This window comes from Rattus norvegicus, chromosome 1, assembly GCF_021556685.1.
Source record: "Rattus norvegicus strain SHRSP/BbbUtx chromosome 1, alternate assembly SHRSP_T2T, whole genome shotgun sequence".
Classification (NCBI taxonomy): Eukaryota; Metazoa; Chordata; class Mammalia; order Rodentia; family Muridae; genus Rattus; species Rattus norvegicus.
The window spans coordinates 180,315,114-180,337,611 of record NC_141534.1 but is presented as its reverse complement, the minus strand read 5'-3'; the positions used below and the strand labels follow the sequence as shown (position 1 = coordinate 180,337,611).

General features: G+C 48.3%; 1 protein-coding gene and 1 long non-coding RNA gene across 20 annotated transcripts in view; one reads left to right on the top strand and one right to left on the bottom strand.

Annotated features, from left to right (window-relative positions):
* Bmal1 (basic helix-loop-helix ARNT like 1) overlaps positions 1 to 22,498 on the bottom strand; it is a 98,861-nt gene that overhangs the window by 28,910 nt on the left and 47,453 nt on the right. For 5 of the 19 annotated variants that reach the window (XM_087551769.1, XM_087551753.1, XM_087551768.1 and 2 more), the window contains 4 exons: positions 15,364 to 15,407; positions 6,561 to 6,688; positions 2,638 to 2,763; positions 1,487 to 1,639 (listed from right to left, as the gene is read on the bottom strand). In XM_087551769.1, coding sequence (XP_087407895.1) covers positions 1,487 to 1,626 — 140 coding nt within the window. In that variant the 5' untranslated portion in view covers positions 1,627 to 1,639; positions 2,638 to 2,763; positions 6,561 to 6,688; positions 15,364 to 15,407. Of the gene's footprint in view, positions 1 to 762; positions 1,059 to 1,486; positions 1,640 to 2,637; positions 2,764 to 6,560; positions 6,689 to 15,363; positions 15,408 to 22,498 lie in introns of all 19 variants that reach the window. The other 14 variants (XM_087551752.1, XM_087551763.1, XM_087551747.1 and 11 more) reach the window with 4 other exon arrangements.
* LOC147996935 (uncharacterized) lies at positions 10,615 to 15,413 on the top strand. The gene is made up of 3 exons (XR_015652364.1): positions 10,615 to 10,871; positions 13,250 to 13,423; positions 14,665 to 15,413. It is a non-coding gene; the product is annotated as an uncharacterized LOC147996935 (long non-coding RNA).

The following is a 22,498-nucleotide window of genomic DNA, read 5'->3' as shown; positions in this document are numbered from 1 at the left end:
GGTCTTGGGGTCACAGCAGGGCCCACCTCCCTTTCACAGACCCTAGAAAACCTGAGCTTCATGACATTTAGTGGTTCAGTAAACACAGATGGAAATCCCCAGAGGAAAGAGTTCCAGTCTCTCCCCAGGGTCAGCCTACTCCCTCGTCCAACTCAAACACTCAACAGGAAGGCAGTGACTGCCTCCTGGACGTCTCTCCTGTCTCCCATGTCTCCTAAGGGAAGGACTGTGAGTCTTCAAACAATATAAACTGCTTTCTGGAATGTGGGATTCATCAAGGGCATTCTAATATAGCAGCTCCAACTTAATGCCCTGCGTATCATCACAGGCAGTTTCTCCAGCTAGTCCTGGGACTCGGGGGGAATAAAAAGGTTAGAAGGCAAACGTGCCCCGCTTTGCACCTGGAATTGTGTCTACTGCTGTGGTCAAGCTCAGCCCCAGGTGAGAGGAAGCTGATGATCTTAACATAGGAAAACATAAGCGGGACAGAACTATGAATTCTAGAAGGTAACTGACAAAAAAAATTGCAAAACTGGGGTGCACAAGAGAAGCTTAAAGGTTACTGGGTGACAACGAGGCTGGAAATCACAGGTCTAGTAGAAATCTTAGATGTTGGCTTTATAGGCGTCTGCCTAAGACAAAGCTTTACAACAAACACCCTGGTCTATGTTGGGAATGAGCGCTGTGGCAGAAGCCCCGCAGTCCTCATGCCCACTCTCCAACCCCTAGCAGTAACTCTCTCAATGATCTGGGATGACTTACACATTAATCATAGCATCTCCTAGGGGGCGTCTGAGCTCCAGCCTCTGTGTTCCCCAAATCCGACCTGTGGACTTCAGCAGAAAGGACATCTGCTACGGGGTCTACCTTCTCAGAGATTTTTCCACTCAATTCAACAAAAGAAAAGCTCTTCGACCCCACACAGCTGTCTCAGCGAAACGAAACCTGTCTCTGACCATTCTATGCTGCCTCCCTCTCTAGCAGACTACAGGGCGGGGCGGGGGGGGGGCGGGTAATGAGTAGGAAAATGTACTTACTCAAAGGCAAAGTCATCAAGTCTAAGGAGAAACAGAAAGACTGCTTAACAAGGCAGGTACATGCTAATTTAAATAGTGTCACTGTCCGGAAGCTGTTGACACACTGGCTTCTACTCTTTCCTCAAGGAAGCTGAGTGGGAGCTCTCCCTGATTACAATTCTCCAGATTGAGTTCTCCTACTCAAAGGAGTCAAGGAAAACCAGGACCTAGTTTTAAGGCTATTGTTTTCCCTGTGACATAACAACGTAATCTGGGAACAGTGGGTGACATAAACACCTCAGCAGTGCTACAGGCCTTCTTTGCTGGCCATTTAGGAGCAGATGAGGCTAAAATCAAATGGGCAGCACTTGGAGGGGAACTCAGCTTCCCGCCCCTTCCTCCGGGAACAATGCGGTTGTGGGCAGGTGCTCCTGCCCATGAGCATGAGCTGACGGTCCCCAGGGCCTTACTGGTAGTCAGTGGCACTGCCTTTCCTCTTGCGGTTGCAGTCCACACCACTGGTGCTCAGGGAACCGGAGAGCAGGTCGGTGGGGCCCGGAGACATGAAGTCACTGATTGTGGAGGAAATGTCCATTCTCTGGTCCGCCATTGGAAGGACGGTGCTAGAAGGGTTACGAGAGAACACTTACTTCTTTAAAACTTTGTTTTATTTTCAATCATGTGCATGTGTGTGAGCATGTGAACATGAATGTAGTGCCTGTGGAAGCATGAGGTTTCCGGTCCCCCTAGAGCTGGAGTTGCAAGCAGCTGTGAGCTGCCTTACATGCGTGTTGGGAACTGAACTTGGTCCTCTGGAAGGGCAGCATGAGCCACCTCATAAGCCCTGGGAGAGCTATTTCAGTATGCCCTTCTGAGGGAGTGCAAGGCCTGGGTGGCACTGCGGACATGGGTCTGGCTTACGGCAACAGTAGTAAGAGGAGGCAGACAGGGCTGGGAAGTGGGAAAAGCATCACACTTGGTTTGAGGGTTTTAATTTGTAACCTGTGAAGACATTACACCTTTGTGCAGGAGTCTCTGTGCCCAGAGAAGCTTAGTGGCTTCTAGGACCTACACTGGGGGAAGAATAAGCCAGGCAGAGACTTGGGGAGGTGACCATGTCCCACGTGTACTCAGGCACAGGCAATTTCATTCCTTCTGATTGACAAATACATGACCAGTGAAGCAAACATGAATCATAAGGCTGTCTGTGCTTTTGTTATGTCTTTGTTTTTAAAAAGTCATGAAAAAGCACAAAATACAAAACGTATATAGATAGCTGGGCAGGGTGGCACACACACAGTTCTTGGGGAGAGCAGAAGCAGGAGGATCATGAGTTCAAGACTATCCCAGTCTCAACTGCCATTCCTCTCCAAAAGAAAACATAAGTCCTACTTCCAAGTTAAGATAATATGGTTCCTCTCTCTTTCAGATCGAGCAAGGCCTGCCTGGTCTTCACTACCCCACCTTGCCCCTCCCCCACCCCCCACCTCCCACCCTCCACCCCTCACCCCTTTGATCCTAGCATCTGCTTGCATAATTAAAGACATTACGAATGAAAGTACAAGCCATTTTCCAAGTTCATATTTTACAAACACAGTGTTGAAAAAAAGGTCATAAGTACCTTGCAAGGGACTCTAACTTCAAACCCTGGTGAAGAGGGGTTGCCCAGTGGGCCTCAAAGGGCTCCAAGGTCCACAGGATTTGACTGGGGCTGTCACTCCCACCCTCTGGGCCCAAATTCCCACATCTGCAAGACAAGAAGGAAAAGGTGAGAAGAGCTTCCCAGAGTCACTATTTTGCTCTCAGGCTAGCAACTAGCCCCTCAAGCAGGCCAACGCCAACTTTTACACACACTTCTGGAATCTGCGTACTACCCATGTGTCTCCATTTGTTAGTTTCTAAAAGCAGGACAGTGGGCAGATCTGGTAATTTCTATCCTTAAAAGAGCCCCTGCCAGTTTCAAAGGGAGACCTCACTGTTTTCCACTGTTTTCCTTATTACTGATGTTTGCTCGTCCCTCTGTGGGCATTTGTCTCCCCAGATGTCTGTACTCAGTCCCCATCTATCCATCACATGCCTTCCACCTGGTGTTCACTTGAGAAAAAGCACACTTCTGAGGCCTGCAGGGCTGCCAGGCTTCCTTCACATTCCTGGACATCCTGTTGTCTCTCCTGTCCAACTTCCAGCATCCCCCTCGTTCTCACTTTAGGTGATAATTTTTCTCCTTTTTCTCTCTCTCCTTCCCACCCTGCTCCCACCCCAGTACTGGAATCTGAAGCTAAGGCCTCATGCATGCTGCCAAATGCCCTACCACTGAGCCACACTCCCAGTCCTGCCAGCTAGGCTTCTGTAAGTCAAATGGTGGTCGACAAACACGGCCTGCCAGCCTGAGTGGGCACTGCTGCTGAGGACGCCACACTCTATGGCCTGCCTGAACTCTGCAGCTCTCATCTGATTGAGACCATTGCAGGACCCCTCCTCCTGGCCTTTCCTACACCATCTGTGTTCCCCACACAGCGGGGTCTTTCTCATCGGGATAAACATCAGTCACATAACTGGATCTTGGAGGAAAAGAACCCAACACATTATTTTTTTTTCCTCACAATGCAGGGTATGGAACCCAGGGCCTTTGCTTGCTAGGCAAGTTGCTCTAACTCAGTACTGTGCATCCCCTAGTCCCAAATAAATTGTTTGGGACACTGCCTTCCTACTGTCCCATTTTCTGTCTCCAGTTTTTTCTTGGTTTCTCCATTTAATCTTAACTCACGTTAGGATTTTTTTTAAATTTAATTTAATTTTACTTTATTTTAGTAGGTGTTTTTCTCCCATGTATGTCTATACACCCACTTATGTACCTAGTGCCCACTGATGCCAGAAAGAGGCATCAGAGTCCCAGGATTTGGAGTCACAGTGGGTTGAGAGCCACTGTGTGGGTGCTGGGAATTGAACTCTAGTCCTCCGGAGGAACAGTTAGTACTCTGAATTTCTGAGCCATCTCTCCAGCCCCCAGGTCAGGCATTATCCCTTCATGATGTCATTCCAATACTGCACCTGCCCTTGCTAGTTCAATAGGGACCACCATCCTTTCTAGAGCAAATGGCCCCCAGTGGCATCAGCACAGCTGACCTCTGGCTTTGAGATGCTATTTTCTCATAGTTCTTCTGTTTGGGGATTTGCTCCTTTTTTAGTTCTCAACCTGGCTTACCTCTAGACTAACAATCCCAGGGGTACTTTGGGACCCTGACCTGTCTGAGTTCAATCCCTAGAAGCTCCTACTTTGACTGTCTCAAATGTCACCTATACTATGACAACCTCAAGCTCTAACTCCAGCCTGGCTGTCCCCAGAATTCTAGACTTGTATTAGAATGTCTCAGCTCCTCCACCTGAGTATGCGACAGAGACTATACTGACATGCTCATGTTCCCTCCAAGCCTCCCAGGCTTCCCTATGCAGCCTCTATCCTCTGGCTCCCAGGCTCTGAGCCCAGAACCCATCTGACCTCTCCATTGTCTTCTTATTGGCACAGAATTAAAAATACAGAACAGTGCACTGCTAAATGTCACTTCATTAGTGACACTTCCTTGAAGAACCATACAGTATGAACCCTGCCGACACTCCTATTCTATAACCCTATTTAAATTTTTCTGATCCATATTTCCCCATAACAATCTCCCTTCTGTCCTCCCTAGGAAGTTCTAACCCTAAGAAGAGGTTCTCCTCTACTGACTGGCCACAGCTTAGTGGGCAGAACTCTTTCTGGCACACAGAGATGTTCTACCAGGAGACTGGGCATGAATGAGACAATCTGCACAGGACAGAGCAATTTCTCGATTATCACAAATGTTGTAAATGCTTTTTCCTCCATTATCCATTCTCCTTTGACTTTTGATTTTATACATAGTATTGAAATATTATAAAAATCATAATATATTCTTTATACCAATATTTTGGAGCTATTAACTAATTAATTAGTTAACATTTATTTTTTAAGACAGGATCTTGCTGTGTAGCCCAGGCTGACCTGGAACTCACTATGTAGACCAGGCTGGCCTCAATTTCCTAGTGGTAAGGTTATACGCATAAATGACCATGCTGGCTTATACTTTAATTTTACTCATGTGTGTGTGTGTGCGCGCACGCGCGCGTGTGTGTGTGTGTGTGTGTGTGTGTGTGTGTGTGTGTGTGTGTGTGGTGTATACATGTCCATATATGAGCCTGTGTAAAGATGTGTTATGTTCATGTAAGCACATGTGTAGAGGTTGGGTTTGACACTGGGTGGCTTCTCCAATCACTCTAATATTTCTTGAGACACGGTCTGTTATTGAACTTGGACTAGACTGGCTGTTGGGAAGCCCTACAGATCAACCTGTTTCCTCTTCCCCAGCATGGGGTGACAGTGTGTCCACTTCTCCAGTACTGGGTTTCAGGTGTGTGTTTGCCTCTGCACTCGGCTCTACACTGTGCACGCTTAAAGACTTATTTATTTTTATGTACATGGGTGTTTTTGCCTGTATGCATGTAGTATGTATATGCAACATGTGTGGCTGGTACCCTTGGAGGTCAGAAGAAGGCACTGGATCCCCTTGAACTGGAGTTACACATGTTATGAGTTACCATGTCGGGGGTAGGAACTGAATCCAGGTCCTCTGGAAGAACAGCCAGTTCTTAACCACCGAGTCATTGCTCCACACCCCATTTTTAACATTTTTAATTATATGTCTGTGTATGTCTGTGTACAGGAGTACAGGTACCCACAGAGACCAGACATACTGAATCCCTTTAAGCTAGAGTCAGAGACAGTTGTGAGCCATCTGATGTAGGTTCTGGGAATCGAACTACAAGAGTAGTGTATGCTCTTAACTTCTGAGTCACCTCTACAGCCTCTACACCCAAGATCAAACTGTCATGCTTGCCTGACAAGCATGTTGTCAAATGAGCCTTCTCTCTAGCCTCTCCTTTTATTTTTTTACTTCAAATCTAATCCTTTTGGCAATTGTTCTGACCCATCACTTATGGCTAGACATTTCTGAATTATTGTCCCAGAGCTTCTTCTTAGGCCCTGTTTCCTGTTTCCAAACCCCTGACCTGGTGCCTCATGGACTCTCCATGTTCACTCATCCTGTTTTGTTCTAATCTGGTTCTTTTAATTCTACGGTCACTCTCTTCTTACAATGTAGCTTCAGTACATCTTAATGTACGACAGGCTACCCAGACGATACCCAAATTAATTCCCTTCATTACTCTCGATTTTCAGAACTCTCTTGACTATTCTGACTTGTTCTTTGGGGAACATCTCATAAAAAAGCCATGGTGAGTGGCCACTGTTGACATTCATAACAACCTTCAGAGAAGCAGGGAAAGGGTTGAATACACGGCCCTGTCCTCCGAGCCTTGGTGGTTTATAGATGCTTAGCCCCTTGCACCTGTCAGACCTCGGGTGCCACCAATGAATGCCACTCATTTTTTTTTTAACATCCCAACATCTGAAGGCCCCCAACAACCATCAGCTGCCAGGGCCTTAGTGTGAAAGGACTTATTTATTACCTGAAGTTACAGTTCTCAAGCTTCGGTCCAGCGTGTGAGGTGCAAGGGGCCACTGTACTTGCTGGTCACCTCAAAGCGACTTTCATGTTTTGTAACTTTCTTCCAGGCAGTCAACTTCTTCCAAAATCCTACAGTAGAGAACCAAGAAAAGAAACCCTGAGGGTCACACAGGGATGAACAAACCTGGGAGTCTCTTCTGAGCTAAGAAGCATGAGGGAACTGGGCCCGACTCACGCAAGACAGGCTCCCATCTACTGATACGCCCATCTATCACCACACTCACTAGCTCAGCACCGGCCATCTTTCACATCCCTGTGACATCGGAGCTGCAAATGCATTAAGGGATCTGGCAAATGCTTCCTGTGAAAGCCATGTCTTCTGAGTAGAGATTCTTGGACACATCCTCAGGAAACTAGGCATGTTTCATTCCTTCTTTGACTGGGTTACATAACATCTGGAGTGCCCAGTTGTTACTTTGCATCGGACACTTACTGACATACGTGGGTTAATGTATTTAAACTCGGCTGTCACTCTAGGAGGCAGACACACTGCTGTATGCATTTTACAAAGGGAGGACCCCAGCACCTGAAAGGGTGAGTAACTAGCCAAAGTCACACCGAGTGTGCGGGGACACAGAAGCAACTGACAATATTCTTCAGTTCTAAACTGGGAGTGGTGGCTCTTGGCTGTAATCTTTGAAGGTAGAGGCAGGAAGATAACAAGTTCAAGGTCATCCTTCAAGATAACATCAAGTTCAAAGACAGAATGGCTTACAGAGAGACCCCATCTCAAACAACAGTGCTGGATGTATAGCCCAGCCAGAGCTTGCTGCTCTTCCAGAGAGCTTGAGCTCAGTCCAATCTCACGTCAGATTGCTCAGAGCTACCTGTAACTCCAGCTTCAAGGGATCCAACACCCTCCTCTGGCCTATGTGTGCACTGCACTCATGAACACACAGACATACCCTACAAACACACACACACACACACACACACACACACACACACACACACACACACAAATAATTGTTTTTAAAAAGGAGCTCAGCTCTCAATGCAAGTGAAAGTAGTCACCTGAACCTAGAGGATCTTAGCAACAGAAAAGGACAGAAGCCATTTTAGCTCAAATAAATGCCAGCAAGACCAGTTCAGGCATTTAAAGAAAATCCTGTGAACACCAAAATGTCTAGACATACCCAAAGCTAAGAGAGACACAAGTCTACAAGGATTCTTGTCAGCCAAGTGACTAGAATACCACCTCCTCCTGTCAGGACACAGGCCCTGCTGATCTCCATGGCAGCTTCCTGTATTCGAGGAGAGCTGATGAGGAGGGAACACAGGGGCCTTCCACATCTTCACACACGCGCTCTGCCTGCAGCAAGTGGGGCTGGCACTGCGAGTGCTCTCTGATCTTCTGAAGACAAAGACCTGCTGTTACACTGGCTGACCCCTTGCGGTCTTCAGAGAATGCTCTCTGCCTTGATGGTCCTCAGCTCTTGGAATGACTGACTATCCCTGGAATGACTCCCTCCTCCTCCATTGACTTATGCATAGCACCTGGGCCAGATCTGCTAACTCTAGGCCAGGCACATGCAAACGTCATATTTGGAAATCTGGCTCCTCTAACCCCTAAACCACAGTCGGTAAAGAAACAGCAAGTGGTGATGCAGTCTCCAGGCTTAACATATGCCATTTCTGCTCCATTGGATTCCCTGTACAGCTGCACACTGTCTTCTCAGCTCCCAAGTCAGCAAGGCCTGCTCCACTCTGGGCCTGAATGCTCCTGTCCCCTTCCCCCTCCCTTCTTTCTTTCTCCCTCCCTCCCTCCCTCCTTTCCCTCCCTTGCCTCCCTCCCTACCTACCTCCTCACACACATACCCTACACACACAAACACACACATACAAATACACACACACATACACACACACACAAACATATACAAATACACACACACACACACACACACACACACACACACACACATACACACACACACACAGCCCCAAAGCTCCTCTGAGGGGTGGATCTAGCTACTTCCCAGCATGCCCTGCCCATGCTTAGTCAGGCCCTCTCCAGATCCACCCCCTTCCCACTATGGCCAATGAGAGAACACCCTACTCACTTACTGCACTGGAAGCTTCATTTTTTTCTTAAGCCAGAAAAATTCCAAACTCCTTAGCAGGATGGGCCTCACTCAGTACCAGCCCATCCTTGCTACACACTGCCCAGGGCCCAGGCCAAGAGGAAACATCGGGGAATCCAGGAGCTGGGTGGTGGTGGTGGGGTCCCTAATGTTGAACCCACTCTGTTCCCTGGTAAGGCCTATGCTATTTCGGCCACCTGTCTTCCTTGATCCGCTAGAACCCTGCCAATGGTGCCTCGATTATGAGCAGTTGTAACTGTTCCGTGCCTCACTGCTAGTGGCCCATGACCAGACAAACCCGGGTCCTTTCTCCCTTCTGTCCCTGATCAACAAGATTTCGAAAGATTATAGATCCTTGGTCCACAGGAAACACCTCACATCGATGGACTTTTGTGATATTAAATTTTACTTCATAGAAATCATAAACAATAACTGCTAACTGTCTGTCGCCATTACCTACACAAAACAGAACTGTGAAGGTGTTTCTCACATGTTCAACAAGGTGAGGAGGCCGAGGCAGATGTAACAACATTATTTTTGGAAGACTTTTCTTTCTAAGAAGGTGTTCTTAGAAGAACAACAATTGAAGGTGTAAGGGGGAGGACAGGGAGAAAAACAACAACGCCTCAGCTTTCTGCGTTACTTTCTTCTGAAAGGGGCTTGAGGCAAGAGCCAAGAGACCTTAGGTGCCTGTTCAAGGGACCTTTGCTGGCCGAGGGCTCAAAGGACCTGCCCTTGGCACACAAGCAGGCAAATGGCACACGAAGGTCACTCTTGGAGCCTGACCTGTGTCTTGCAGTCCAGGGCCACATGTACACCCACTTCTGAGCTAGAAAGTCGTAAAGGTAGAGAGGGTCTCACTGAAGAGTCAGAGAAAGCAGGTGTGGGGAAGCCGGTACAGTGGGCCTGAAAAGAACACCAGGTCTCTCCTGCTCCTTCCCTCAGAGCACAGGGACCTCCAAGCTCCATCTAAAGAAGCAGAAGGTGGAAGGAATCATCACAGCCCAGGCTGCCCTTGCAAACGGTTACAGGAGCCAAGAAGGACAAGGCAATAGTGTTGGCCACTAGTGGGCGCCTAAAGGAGACTTAGTGCTTCTCTGAGCCAGGCAAGACAATGCTTAACTCCAACTGCCCATCCTACCACCTGCAGGAGTGACAGCCACACACAAGCCCTCAATCCAGACCACAGGTCCATGTTCCTTCATTCCCATCCTTGCCCAGGACCCCAGAAGCCCACCTGCAGATAAGATTTATGTTCTAACAGGTGCCTCATGCTAATGAGACAGAGGAAGATGTCTGACCTCTCTCTCTGGGATCAAATCACTTTTAAAAACCACTAGTAATGGGGATATAGAAACAGTTCAGTAGTACACTTGGCTAGCATGCCCAAGCACTGGGTGGTGGGGGTGAGGGCACCAACTTCTATGTTAGAGATATATTCTTACTGTCAGCACTCATGGGGTTCATTTTCCTGTAAATAAGCAAAGAATGTGGGACACTGGGCAAAGCTCCCTAATTGACAGCTTTTAGATGTTCTCGAGCTTCCCTGGCTACCCTGAGCAAATGGGCAGCAAATATGGTCGAACAGCATGCCGGATGGCTGTGTGCCAGCAATGGTACTTTGGAACAGTCCCTGGATGCTTTGAGGAAACTGCATCATGGTCTAGGTTAATTGCTCTGCATTCTGAAGGCACAGCTCCAGCCCGGACAGTTCCAAACACTTTGTAGCAGACGTTTTGCTACTACTAGCCTCTGTGACCTCTCCATGAACCTACAGCCATTTCTGTCTAAGCCTAGGAAGGAGCACTTCTGTGGTGGCCAAATTGAGTAAAGCACTGTGACTCATGCAAACAGGAGCTTTCTCTGGAATGTAGAGTTTACTGTGATTGGTACACACACCCTTCTCCAGCCACATAAGACTGACTTACCTGTGAGGGAGCTGAGAGACTGACTGCACCTAGCACCCTGCACTCTCTCTCTTGGTGTTACCACATTAGGCCTGCTACAAAGCTTCTCTTCAATGGTCGGTTCCTACCTGCTTTTAGTTGAGTGACTGAGTTGGTACCACAAGCAGCAGCAATGACAGTGGAGTGATGGCGACAGCAAAGGCAGCAGAACGGAAGCTGGCACACCCAAACCAAAGCGCAGTGGAGTGGCTTATCTGGCAGGTGAGTGAGAGTCACAGAGCTGAGTAGTCAGCAGGCCAAGCTGCAAAAGCAGCACCGGAGCTGACTGCATTGCCAGCTGCAAGCAAGGCAGCGCCTCAATTTCCACAGTCAACAGAAGCAGAAGCAGCAGCAAGAGTGATCAGAGCTGCAGCCTATCAGGACACCAGCCATAGCAACAGGAGGCAGCAGGGAATGTGGGCGGGGCCGTGTAGGGAGACAGAAGGTAGAGTGCTAACTAGAATGACCAATCCATCTGTTTGTCTTGGAGCTTTCCATCTGAGTACGCAAAGGTCTGCATCCCAGCAGACCCTTCTGCCCCAGAAAATCCATCAGAGTTGATCCCATTGTAAGTGCAGCTGCATGTAGCTACTAAGGTCTTAGAGCCACAGGGCAGCCAGGCCTGGACAAGACTGACCTTTGCAACAAATGACTCATTCACTGTGGTCATGACCCAACTCTCCAAGGAAAGAATAAAGAACTGATAGGCAGGTTACCTTGTTCAGTAAATATAGCCGGAAAGTGGGTACTGAAAGCCAAGGTAGGTATCAGGCTTTTCTGCTTGCTGGTCCTGCTAAACCCATCCCCAGAAGCAAAATTCAAAGACAAAGCAACCATTGAAACAAGCAGTCCTGGGGAAGGAATGGAGGGAGCTTACACCGGAGCAACCTTGGTTCAGAAAAGCCATCGGAAAAGAGCAAACACGTTCTCTCTGAGCTTGCTCTGACAGCCAGGGCAAACAGGGAAAGAGCCTTTGGTGGATGACACCGGAAGTCTATGAACTAGCTCATCAGGACAAACCAGGCATGGAGGAGCATCTTCTGAGACCAGGCTGCAGTGAGGTAGGATGCCCAGTGCTTCTGAGGAAACAGGCTTTGTAAAAGAGGCATCTCTCTTTAAATAGAGCCCAGTGACGGCCCAACTTCCTCTTCTCCCTCAGTGTCACCCACATCACCCACAGAGTGACTGATAAGAGATGTATGAAGCAACTTTTGATGGTGTGGTCTAATAACAGGGTAGGATGAGAGCCGTGATTACCCCGTCCATACAGCCTGGAGCTCCTGAGAAGGGCCTCACTCACACTGTTACCTCTGCATGCCTATACTACAAGGAGCCTACCTCAGGGATAACATGTTCTGGAGGGTAGTGTTCCCTCCATAGCTGCAGAGCCTACTCTCTACTCCCTGAGCTCTGTCTGCCTTGGTTCTTGCTCAGTTGCTCGGATGTGTTCAGAGGACGGGGGCTTTGAACAGAGGCCAGAGGCTGATGATGGAGTCTATTCCCCTGTCAGTCCCTCATCGTGTGCCCCACCCCCAGTGTCTGGCACTGACAGGCTCTGGAGAATTCAGAAACCTTGCTTGGCAACCCCTAAGTTCAGAGAACACTCACCAACTGAAGCTAACGCCCTGAACCTAAGCTAACCGACATTTCTACTAGGGTTACTCAACCAGCTGTTCTGTCGCCTCTGGCAGAAGCCAGGCCAATACAGACACAATGGAAATCTAAAGTCATTACATTCAAGACACTTTCGGTGAAGTTGGAAAGATGGGGTGTTTAAATAAATGCACGACAGCAAGCCAATGCCACAGCTGCCTAGCTGCACAATACCCAACTACAGGAAGGGCTGGTGCACTTAGGTGCCATTACAACAAAGTTCCAGCAGGTGGCAGTGCAGTGTCTTAATTCCTCATGTGAAGACTGGAAGAGAAAATAATTAGTTTATTGGTGTGTGGGGTGTGGCAGGTTATGGAAGGTGAAAGGGTGGGGCTAGGACTAGGTGTTACAGGTGTTGACCGGGTGAATGTTAAGGAGTACAGAGTACTTTTCTCTGAAAAGCATCGGCTCTGCAGGTCCTGGGACAGATCGTTTTTTTCGCACTTGTATGCCCAGTCCTACCAGTAGCACAAAGTGGTCAGAAACCCAGAGGTTGAACATAAATGAGATCATACTTGGAGCTATGGGGCTGGACTTGTGAATACAGGGTTCTGTGTGAAGAAAGACAAGGCCTCCCTTTGTCAAAAAGTCCTCTGATACATTGGAAGGAGGAAAGTTCACAGAATTCCACTTTTGGATGGTGTTGAGGGCTAATCCAGAATGCCAGGGCTCTAGGAAGAGGCCACAGGCTAGACTGGTCTCACAGAACAGTCTGGTCTATTTTTTACCCTGTAAGGCATGCTCCAATGGATATACCTAAAGATGTTGCCTTATTTCTCTCTGATAAGTAAAATGAGACGCTATGATTCCCTACCCCCCACTTACCAGCCCACATACCCCATCCCACTCCCCAGCCCCCTAACCACCCCACCCTACCCTATCCCACCTCACCCCCAACCCCCACCACCCATCCCACCCACCCTTACCCCACCTCATCCCACCACTAGGCATTTGGAAAGAACTCCTGGCCTTGGTTGTGGATACACAGCTTTCCATAGCCTGGCTGTGGGGAGCTACCTGAAGCCGACAGACAGCTGAGCAGCTGCCCAAACTCAAGCAGCCCAGGATGAAAGTGAAGCAGACTGTCACATGAGTAACTGAGTGGACAAGCAGCCATAGAGGTGAGCATTCCTTGGTATGAGAAAAGGGACCAGAGTGATCGGAGTCTTAGGAACACCAGTTCCCCTTTAAGTATCCATAAGCCATCCAGAAGGGCACTGCCTTCTTGTTTTAGGGGCTCTATAAAAGCGGGACTTAAAGTACATCTTCAGATGGGAGATGGTAGTCGTCAGGTTCCAAAACACAAGGCCATCAGGCATTTGAGCCATGGGTTCAACACACACCAGCAACAGAACGCTGGGCACATGGCCTCCTGATGTGCGTGCCAGCAGTCCCTGCCTCTTCAGTGAGTGTATAAGGTGCTTAGCAGGGCACCTGCCAGGTAACTAGCCCTTTGTGTGAGCTATTTATTACTTCCTCCATGGTCGTCATGAAAGCTAATGTCCTGCCCCAATGTTACAGAGGAAGCTAAGTTGGAGGGTCCTCCCTCCAACTGGACAAAGGCTAGGGTTTTACCAATAGTCAGTCCTGTCTGTGGAAGAAGAACTGGGTACTAAACAAGGAAACTCCAGTCGGGTGCAGAGACGGCTCGGTCAGTCAAGTGTAAACTGCACAAGCACCAGGGCCCCAAGATTGGATCTCCAGCGCCTGTGTAAAAGGTCAAACGTAGCCACACAGTGGTAGTGAGGGCTGGGTGAGGACAGGCAGACCCTGAGGGCTTGCTGACCAGTCAGTCAGTCAGTCTAGCCAATCAGTGAACTCCAGGTTGATGACAAGATAGATCCCGCCTCAAAAATTAAGGTGAAAAGCAGTCAAGGAAGATATCTACGTACCAATCTCTTATTTCCACATGCACACACACACACACACACACATACACACACACACACACATTTTAAAAATGAAAGTGCACACAAACATCTCCAAAACAGCCCTGCTGAAAGGTCTGCCACACACAGAGCATCCATTCTGTGGGATGTTGATAGGATTCTTGGACCTTTAAGGTACCCCCTCTTGAAAGTGTTCCCCTCCAGAATGTGAAGTCCAGGGACAGCAGAGTTTCTACTACTCCAGATATGTGCATCCACAAACTGCTTTCTTCCTGGTTCTGTCATTGCCATTGCTGTTAGTGAGACAGGGTTTCTCTGTGCAGCAGAGCCCATGGCTGTCTTGGACTTAATTTGTAGTCTAGGCTGGCCCTGAACTCAGAAAGATCTGCCTGCCTCTGCTTCCTGAGTGCTGGGATTAAAGGCAGCACCCGATGCCCCACAAACCCAAGTTTTTTGTTTGTTTGTTTTTTAAGATAGCCAAGGACTTGACAGTACACACTGAAAGAAACTGCTGTAAACCACTAGGATTGGAGTCCCCTCCCAGAAAATGCTACCTGTCAGCCTTGTGGCTGTTCTGTTATCCCCCGGACTCTAAAGTTCCAGTCCCATTCGTTCACGTGAGAGGACTCTGGCCTCCCACTCTGGCAGGTTAAGATCCGTGGCCTCTGGGTATTCTTACACTCAGCCTACTTCCCGAGCATCTGGAACCAGGACTCTGCCCAGACCACAGCCTTTTCTACCAGCCTGGACCCCAGCGTCAGCCTGTGCTCCCTGGAGAATAACGGTGGCACGAGGAGGAGAAAATGGAGCTCCTTGGTGCCTGTTCTCCACATCCCAGAGCCTAGTGTGAGGAGGTACCCATGTGTCTCTGTCAGCCGCACCCCTCCATCCTTATTGACTCCTTTCTGGGAAGAAGCTACCCTAACCCAGCCTCACCATGCCTCTGTTCAAACGAGGCACAGGGCAGGAGGCCATGGTACCATGGAGGGAACATGAGCTGTGTTCGAAGACCTGCCACCTGACCCTGCTTTCTTTCTACTGTGGTCTGCCTGCTGCTTTGTTTTTGATCACTGCAGAGGGAAGAGAACCTGGTTCTAAAGACTCCAGGAGAAAAAGACTCTTCCAAAAAAAAAAAAAAAAACAAAAACAAAACAAAAAAACAAAAAACTTACTGCCTGAGGTTGAAGAAAATTCTGGAAAACATCTGCATCTTGTTCTAAGGAAACAAAAGAATGCACTGTTGTTATTGGGTGGCACACGAGAGATGCTAACCTGAGGGAGAGCAGGTGGACAAGCCTGAGGCCGGCCCTTTGTGCATCAGACTGGAGGCTACTGACCAGCAGTTGGGCAGGGAGGGGTCTATCAAACACTGAGACTTGGACAAGGCACATGCCCCATGAGGCACATAGGAGGGATATTCAGCAGAACAGGCTTCCCTGGCATAACCTGCTCCTTTCCACCACACACAAAGTACATAAGGGTGCTTCCGGGGACAGACTGAGAGGGGCTTGGGCTTCCAGGGATAGGCTGAGAAGGGGCTTGGGGAGGACTGCAAAGCAGGAAGCCCCTGGGTCAGCAGAAAGAAAGCATGCATCCTCTTCTAATTCCAAGAGGGAGAACAGGAAGCTGACCCCTTCTGAACTAGACCACTGTAGGGAGGGAAGGGTACAGGGTCAAAGATGCTGAGCGAGTGGATACAGGAAAGACAGGATGGTGAGAAGTGTGGGCCTTCTGAATCACACCTCACCTCTGACTGCCAAGCAATCAGGAGGCAGAGGCTGGAAGATCTCTGAGTTCAAGTGCAGAGAAAGTCCAGGTCAACCAAGGCTACACAGAGAAAGCCTGTCTCAAAAAAAATATGAATATTAAAATCTCACTTCTGCCACTTGAGAGCTGAGAGGTCACTAGGGGTGTGGTTCCTCCTCTGAGGGATGCTCTCCCTCTGTGGCTGGCTGGGTTTAACATAAGGAGAGCAATGGACACAGCTGGCTACCTACTTCAGCAGAAGGGAAGAGCTGGGGCTGAGTAAACAGGAGCGCAGAGGCCTGGGCACCTGGCATAATGCAGACCCACATTGGAGACTTCAGGGTGAGGATGAAAAGACAGGGACATGTGGCTCTTAAAGCAGAAGAGATTAGGGACATAGATGTCAAGAACCAGGCAGGAACAGGCGGGGGCAACTGTGGGAAGGCTGGAGACGGGAACCTGGAGCAGGCTCTTTACAACAGCACTCCAGACACGGGCCACGCCTAGAAACAAGCAGACTTCAGACTCCCCTGAGTTTGTCTGAAGCCTGGACAGAAACCACTGAAGGATCCAAAAAACTCAGGAAGCTCATCAGCGTATGCTGGCTAACAGAATTCTGTAGTTGCTCAAGGAGAGGAGCTGCAGACAGCAAGAACAGTGGTTCCATCGAGAACAGGGGCCATTAAGGAGGAAGGAAGGAAGGAAGGGAGGGAGGGAGGAAGGAAGGAAGGAAGGGGAGGAAGGAAAGAAAGAGAATCCAGGAGACTAATGGCTGCCACGTGGTGAGCTAGATCCCCACAGTGGGAGGGGGCTCTGGATGATGCAGCAAATCCATACTCAGGAAATACAAGGTACCTCATATCCCACCCAAGTACCACCCCGAAACCTTCCAGCAACCCACCCTATACACTGCTGAGCACCTGCATAAACCAGGTGACTTCTATGGTGACAGGCTCGTTAGAAGAAGCAAGTTTCCCCATACATACTGCATGTGGCCACCAAACTTCCCTTTGGTGACTCTGTAACAGTGAAGACTCTGTTAGCAGGCTGGACCACGATCCACTCTCAACAAATATTTGCTGAAAGCATCCAAGTGCCAGGAACTGTCCTTCACAGCAGTGCTGGTGTGGACAGGGGACACCACCCCTTGTCCTCATTTGGTACACATGCTGCCCGGGACAGGATGGCAGGCAAAGGAAATGACCAATCAAATTATACTGGATGTTGGGCTGTGGTAAATGTGCTGGGGGTGGGGGTTGGCATAAGGGGAGATGCACAAGACACTCTGGGGAGCCAAGGCAGGCAGGAGGTGAGAGGGTGGCTAGAGCATTATAGAGAGAGGACAGCAGCCCAAGGGACACAAGTGCTAGGGCATCATCAGGGTGAGAGCAGACAGCCAAGCTTGACTCTGAGAAGCATGTAGTTCCACTTAGGTTTGGGGGCCAGGTGGGGGTTTGTTGTGACAGGGTCTCATTCTACACCTTAGTCTGGCCTGGAACTTACTCTATAGCTCAGGCTGGCTCAAACTTATGGTAATCCTCCTGCCTCCATTCCCCCGAATGCTGGGATCGCAGGTATGAGCCACCATGTCCAGCAACCCCACTTAACATTTTTAAGTTAGATTGTAGCAGTGAGTTAGAAAGGACTCTTTTTGATTGTTTTATTTTGCTTTGTTTGGGGGTGTTAAGGTATAACGGGTGGTGAGTCTGAGAAAGAGGTAGTAGGGGGAGGGGCTAGTCTGGTCTTAAGTGCACTCCCATGCTGGTGCTGACAGACGGTGTTCCAGGACCAGGGGCTGAGTACACAGTGGGCTGTGACTTCCATTCTATGAGTATTCTGGAGAAACGAGAAGTATTATTTCCTGAATACCTAGACATGGAACAGGGAAACGCTCAGTCTTCAATCCATACTGAGGCTTCCAGCCATGGGGGGTCCTGGGGGTCAAATCTAGCCTGAATTCCACTTGCCAGAGCACACCTACATGAAGGCTGGAGGAAGAGAGAACTTGTCTTCCACCACGCAGGATTGGAGCCACTGGGTTCATCAGCGTTAGAAGTCTATGTGTCTGGGCTGTACCAAGCGAGCACAGTGCTGTGTGGAGGTGAAATACAAGACACGAGTCTCCCGCCATTCTGAACGGTCACCACCTCCCATCAGGAACAACAAGCCTAGGCCATGGCCAGCTCTGGGCCCTTAGACGACCTGGAGATAGCACTATTTATCTACACAGCCTAGAAAGACCACACTGTAACAGAGAGGTAACAACCTCTCTGTTGTGCAACCTGCATGAAAAGGGACCAGCCGGGAGCAGGAGCCCAGACATGCTGAGCAGCACAGCCAGGACCACACAGGCTCTGCTGCTTCGGTGACTCAGCAAATCCACGCTGAGCGAGAGCTCTGTCCCAAGTGGTAGAAGAGGGCAGGGCAGGCTCACCCCCACCTCTGCCCATGTGCCAGGCTTCCAAACCCAGGCATTAACTAGGGCACTGGGGAAGGAGCAGACCTGTCTGAGGGAAGAGTTAACCAAAGGTTAACCAGATTAGCCTCTACATGAATGGAATTTTCCAACATGCACTTGGCCTCTTGCCTACTCTGTGAGCACAACGCGTGCATGGCCACTTAATCTAAACAAGACTCCAGGGGTCTCCCCTACCTACAGGTAGGTCTGAATGAATCCTGACCCTGCTGAGTTTCCCAAAGGAAACAGTAGCAGCTTGCTTTCTTTCACTTTCTTTTCTTTGAAAGAAATGGGGGGTGGGGGTGGAACCACACAAAAACAGCTCTTGTAATTTTAGTTTCGTTTTTTCTGAGAGTGGATCATGAAAAAAGAATATTCTGGGTCTAAGGCTCTGTCTGGGTTGTAGTTCCAGAGTATTTTTTCTGAGAATGTTGTACACAGGATCACAAAGCTGGGCTTTTCAGTAACTGCCTGCCACCCTCTCCTGCTCACCCAGGACTGACAGACCCTCTGCTCTCTGCTAGGAATGTGAAAGAAAAAGGTAAAACAGACTCTCAAGTCTCCCACAAAGCTTCAAAAAGGCAAAAACTCGGATGGGAAAATAAGCAAAGGATCAGAACAGGAAATTACAGATGATAAAATACAAAGAAAAAAACAGGAAAACAACTCCAACCCCCTCAGGTCAAAGTGAATGAGAGGTCACTCACTGTCTTTGTTTTTCATAGTTTCTCTGTGTAGCCCTGACTGTCCCAGAACTCGCTCTGTAGACCAGGCTGGCCTCAAACTCAACAGGTCCACCTGCCTCTGCCTTCCTACTGCTAGGATTAAAGGCATGTGCTACGACCACTAGGCCACTTTCTCTGCTTTTATTAGCCGAGGCTACATGGTAAAGGGATGGTCCGGTAGTGAAGAGCAGGTGTTGCATATGGGTTCAGTTCCTGGCAGCTTACTCAGTCTATCTCAGATTCCAAGGGATCCAAACCCTTTTTCAACTTCTATGGCCCTACACGGAAACAGTACATATAATATAAAAATAAATATTTTTTTGAAAAGCAAGTCAATCCACCATCAGACAGAGTGTAAATTGGTGTGGATAATTGAAAGAAATTTGACACTACGTATATGCATGTGCCAACCTTTAAAAAGGGCTTTCCCAAGCTACGTATGGTAGCACACACCTTTAATGCCAGCACTGGGAAGCAGAGGTAGGTGGATCTCTGTGAGTTTGTGGTCAGCCTGATTTACATAGTGACCTGATTTACATAGTGACCTCCAGAATAGCCAGGGCAACATAGAGAGAGTCTATCTCAAAAACAATAAAAATGGGACGAGGGTGGTGGTGGTAGTGGTGGTGGTGGAAGAGGAGGAGGAGGAGGAGGAGAAGAAGGAGGAAGGGGGGAGAAGGAAGATGAGGAAGGGGAGGAGGAAGAAGAAGAGGAGGAAGAAGAAGGAGGAGGAAGAGGAAGAAGCAATGGTATGTCATCTGTTTGCCCAAATAATTTCTTTTTTTTTCAGACAAGATCTCACTATGTAGTTCTGGCTAGCCTGGTACCAGACTGGCTACAGATTCACAAAAATAAGCCTGCCCCTGCTTCCTAAGTGCTGGGATGAAAGGCATGTGTCACCTACCACACCTAGCTCAGCTCAGGAATTTCTTGTTTATTAGCTGTTCTTTCTAAAGAGATCACGTGGCACACAGTATTCACTTAGTGAACACCTATCAATGGATGTACAGGGATTTTCTTATAGCCTTAGAGTAAATAATCAAAAAAATCTAAATAGCCATAAAGAGAGAAGTTAGGCTTGGGGTTATGTGGTTGCAAAGATGGCTCCCATGACAGGGAGCTTACAACTCTGATGCCCTCTTCTGCCCTCTGTGGGTACTACATACACATGTACGATTTTTTTTTTAATGAAATTATGAGTATATCTAAGATGAGATATTACAACTGTTTAAATTATTCTTAAGAGTGTAACAATTTGGGAAATACTCCTATAGGTGTCAAGTTTCAAAAGGACACAAGATTAAAAACACACTATTCCTGACTTCACTACACAGCTAAAGAAGAAGCAATGAGTATCACCAGAATAGTGACCCAGTTGGTGAGACGAGTGGATTGTTTTATTATGAAGAGTTGACTTTCCATCTCTCTGTGTGTGTTAAACATGAATTATTTAGTAACATTTAGTAAAGTGTTAACAGGAATTGTCTTTGGGGCTGGGACAGTGAGTAGTGGCTTCATCTTCTGGTTTTCTGTCTACTTTGAACCTTTCTCTAGAAGGCAGAACAATATGCCTGCCTGTGACATATCAGGACAAGCCTGCCACTATCTTCAGTGTGAAAAGGAAAATGTAAGATAGAGCAACAAGGGACAGAAATTCCTCAGGACCAGCTCCACCAGATGGAGGCCTTATAGAAAGATCATTGCAATAAATGTTAGAGACCTCAGGCTTCCTGACAGCACAGGTTTTGTGGCCAGAGCTGTCCTCGGCAAAGATTAAAACAGAGACTGAAGGAACACCCATTCAGAGCCTGCCCCACATGTGGCCCATACATATACAGCAACCCAATTAGACAAGATGGATGAAGCAAAGAAGTGCAGACCGACAGGAGCCGGATGTAGATCGCTCCTGAGAGACACAGCCAGAATACAGCAAATACAGAGGCGAATGCCAGCAGCAAACCACTGAACTGAGAATAGGACCCCCGTTGAAGGAATCAGAGAAAGAACTGGAAGATCTTGAAGGGGCTCGAGACCCCATATGTACAACAATGCTAAGCAACCAGAGCTTCCAGGGACTAAGCCACTACCTAAAGACTATACATGGACTGACCCTGGACTCTGACCTCATAGGTAGCAATGAATATCCTAGTAAGAGCACCAGTGGGAGGAGAAGCCCTGGGTCCTGCTAAGACTGAACCCCCAGTGAACTAGACTGGTGGGGGGAGGGCGGCAATGGGGGGAGGGGCGGGAGGGGAACACCCATAAGGAAGGGGAGGGGGGAGGGGGATGTTTGCCCGGATACCGGGAAAGGGAATAACACTTGAAATGTATATAAGAAATACTCAAGTTAATAAAAAAAAAAAAAAAAAAAAAAAAGAGTCAGCTGTGAGCACTGAGCTGGGGTAGGCTCGCTCAGGAGCCCACTTTCCCCTGCTCAGGCCTACATACAGCTCTGAGTCTATGCAGGAGTGAGGGCAGGAAGGGGACAAGCCCATCCAAACAAACCAGGAAAAGAGGAGATCAGGTGCATCTTCCTTTCTGGGAGGTTAAAAACAAAAACAAAAAACAACCCTCCATGTGGATGTTACGGCAGGGATGTGAAACAGACGGGACAGAGATGACCAGAGATGAGGCTGGGGCTGTTCAAGGCTCTGAGACTGTAGGATCGTAGAAGGTCAAAAAATACCAGAATATCTTCTCTGACAAACAATGGTACCAGCAGGTGTTCGGAATCCCCTGCATGTCCTTTGTAAGAGGGCATTTCCCAGAGAAATAAGAACATTTCTTTTTATTTCAAGTCTGACCTAAGGCTTCCTCAGTTACTTCATAAACTATGGTATATTGTGGAAATATGCACACATATGCACATGTACTTCTGTTTGTTTATTTACTTTTACTGATTGGGGCTTACTATGTAGCCCAGGGTGTCCTTGAATTCATGATGACCTGCTTTGCCTTCCAAGTGCTAGGTAGGTTTGGCCACACCCAATATTCACACAAATATTTCCCACATGTCTTTCACTTTCTTGAAACAAAATCTGCCAATAATATAACCAGGAGAAACTTATTTACAGCCAGTAATATTCCCTGCCTGTAATATGAAGAAAAATGAATTAAGTTGGCTAACAAAACGTGTAAGTTAGCATGTAAGCACATGTGCACAGGAGACACTGCCATGCACAGCACGAGACACTGGGACTTCTCATAAACCACCGCTATGCACACATTCGGCAATGGTGTTCTCGAAAATTCAGTATAAACGAAAAACATGATTCTGTGTAACATGAAGTTGGGCCCCAGGCTCAGTTCGCAGACAGGAATGCCCTCTGCACATTTGGTGGCTGTGTGCATGGACAATCCTGCCTTCTGGAAGGATCG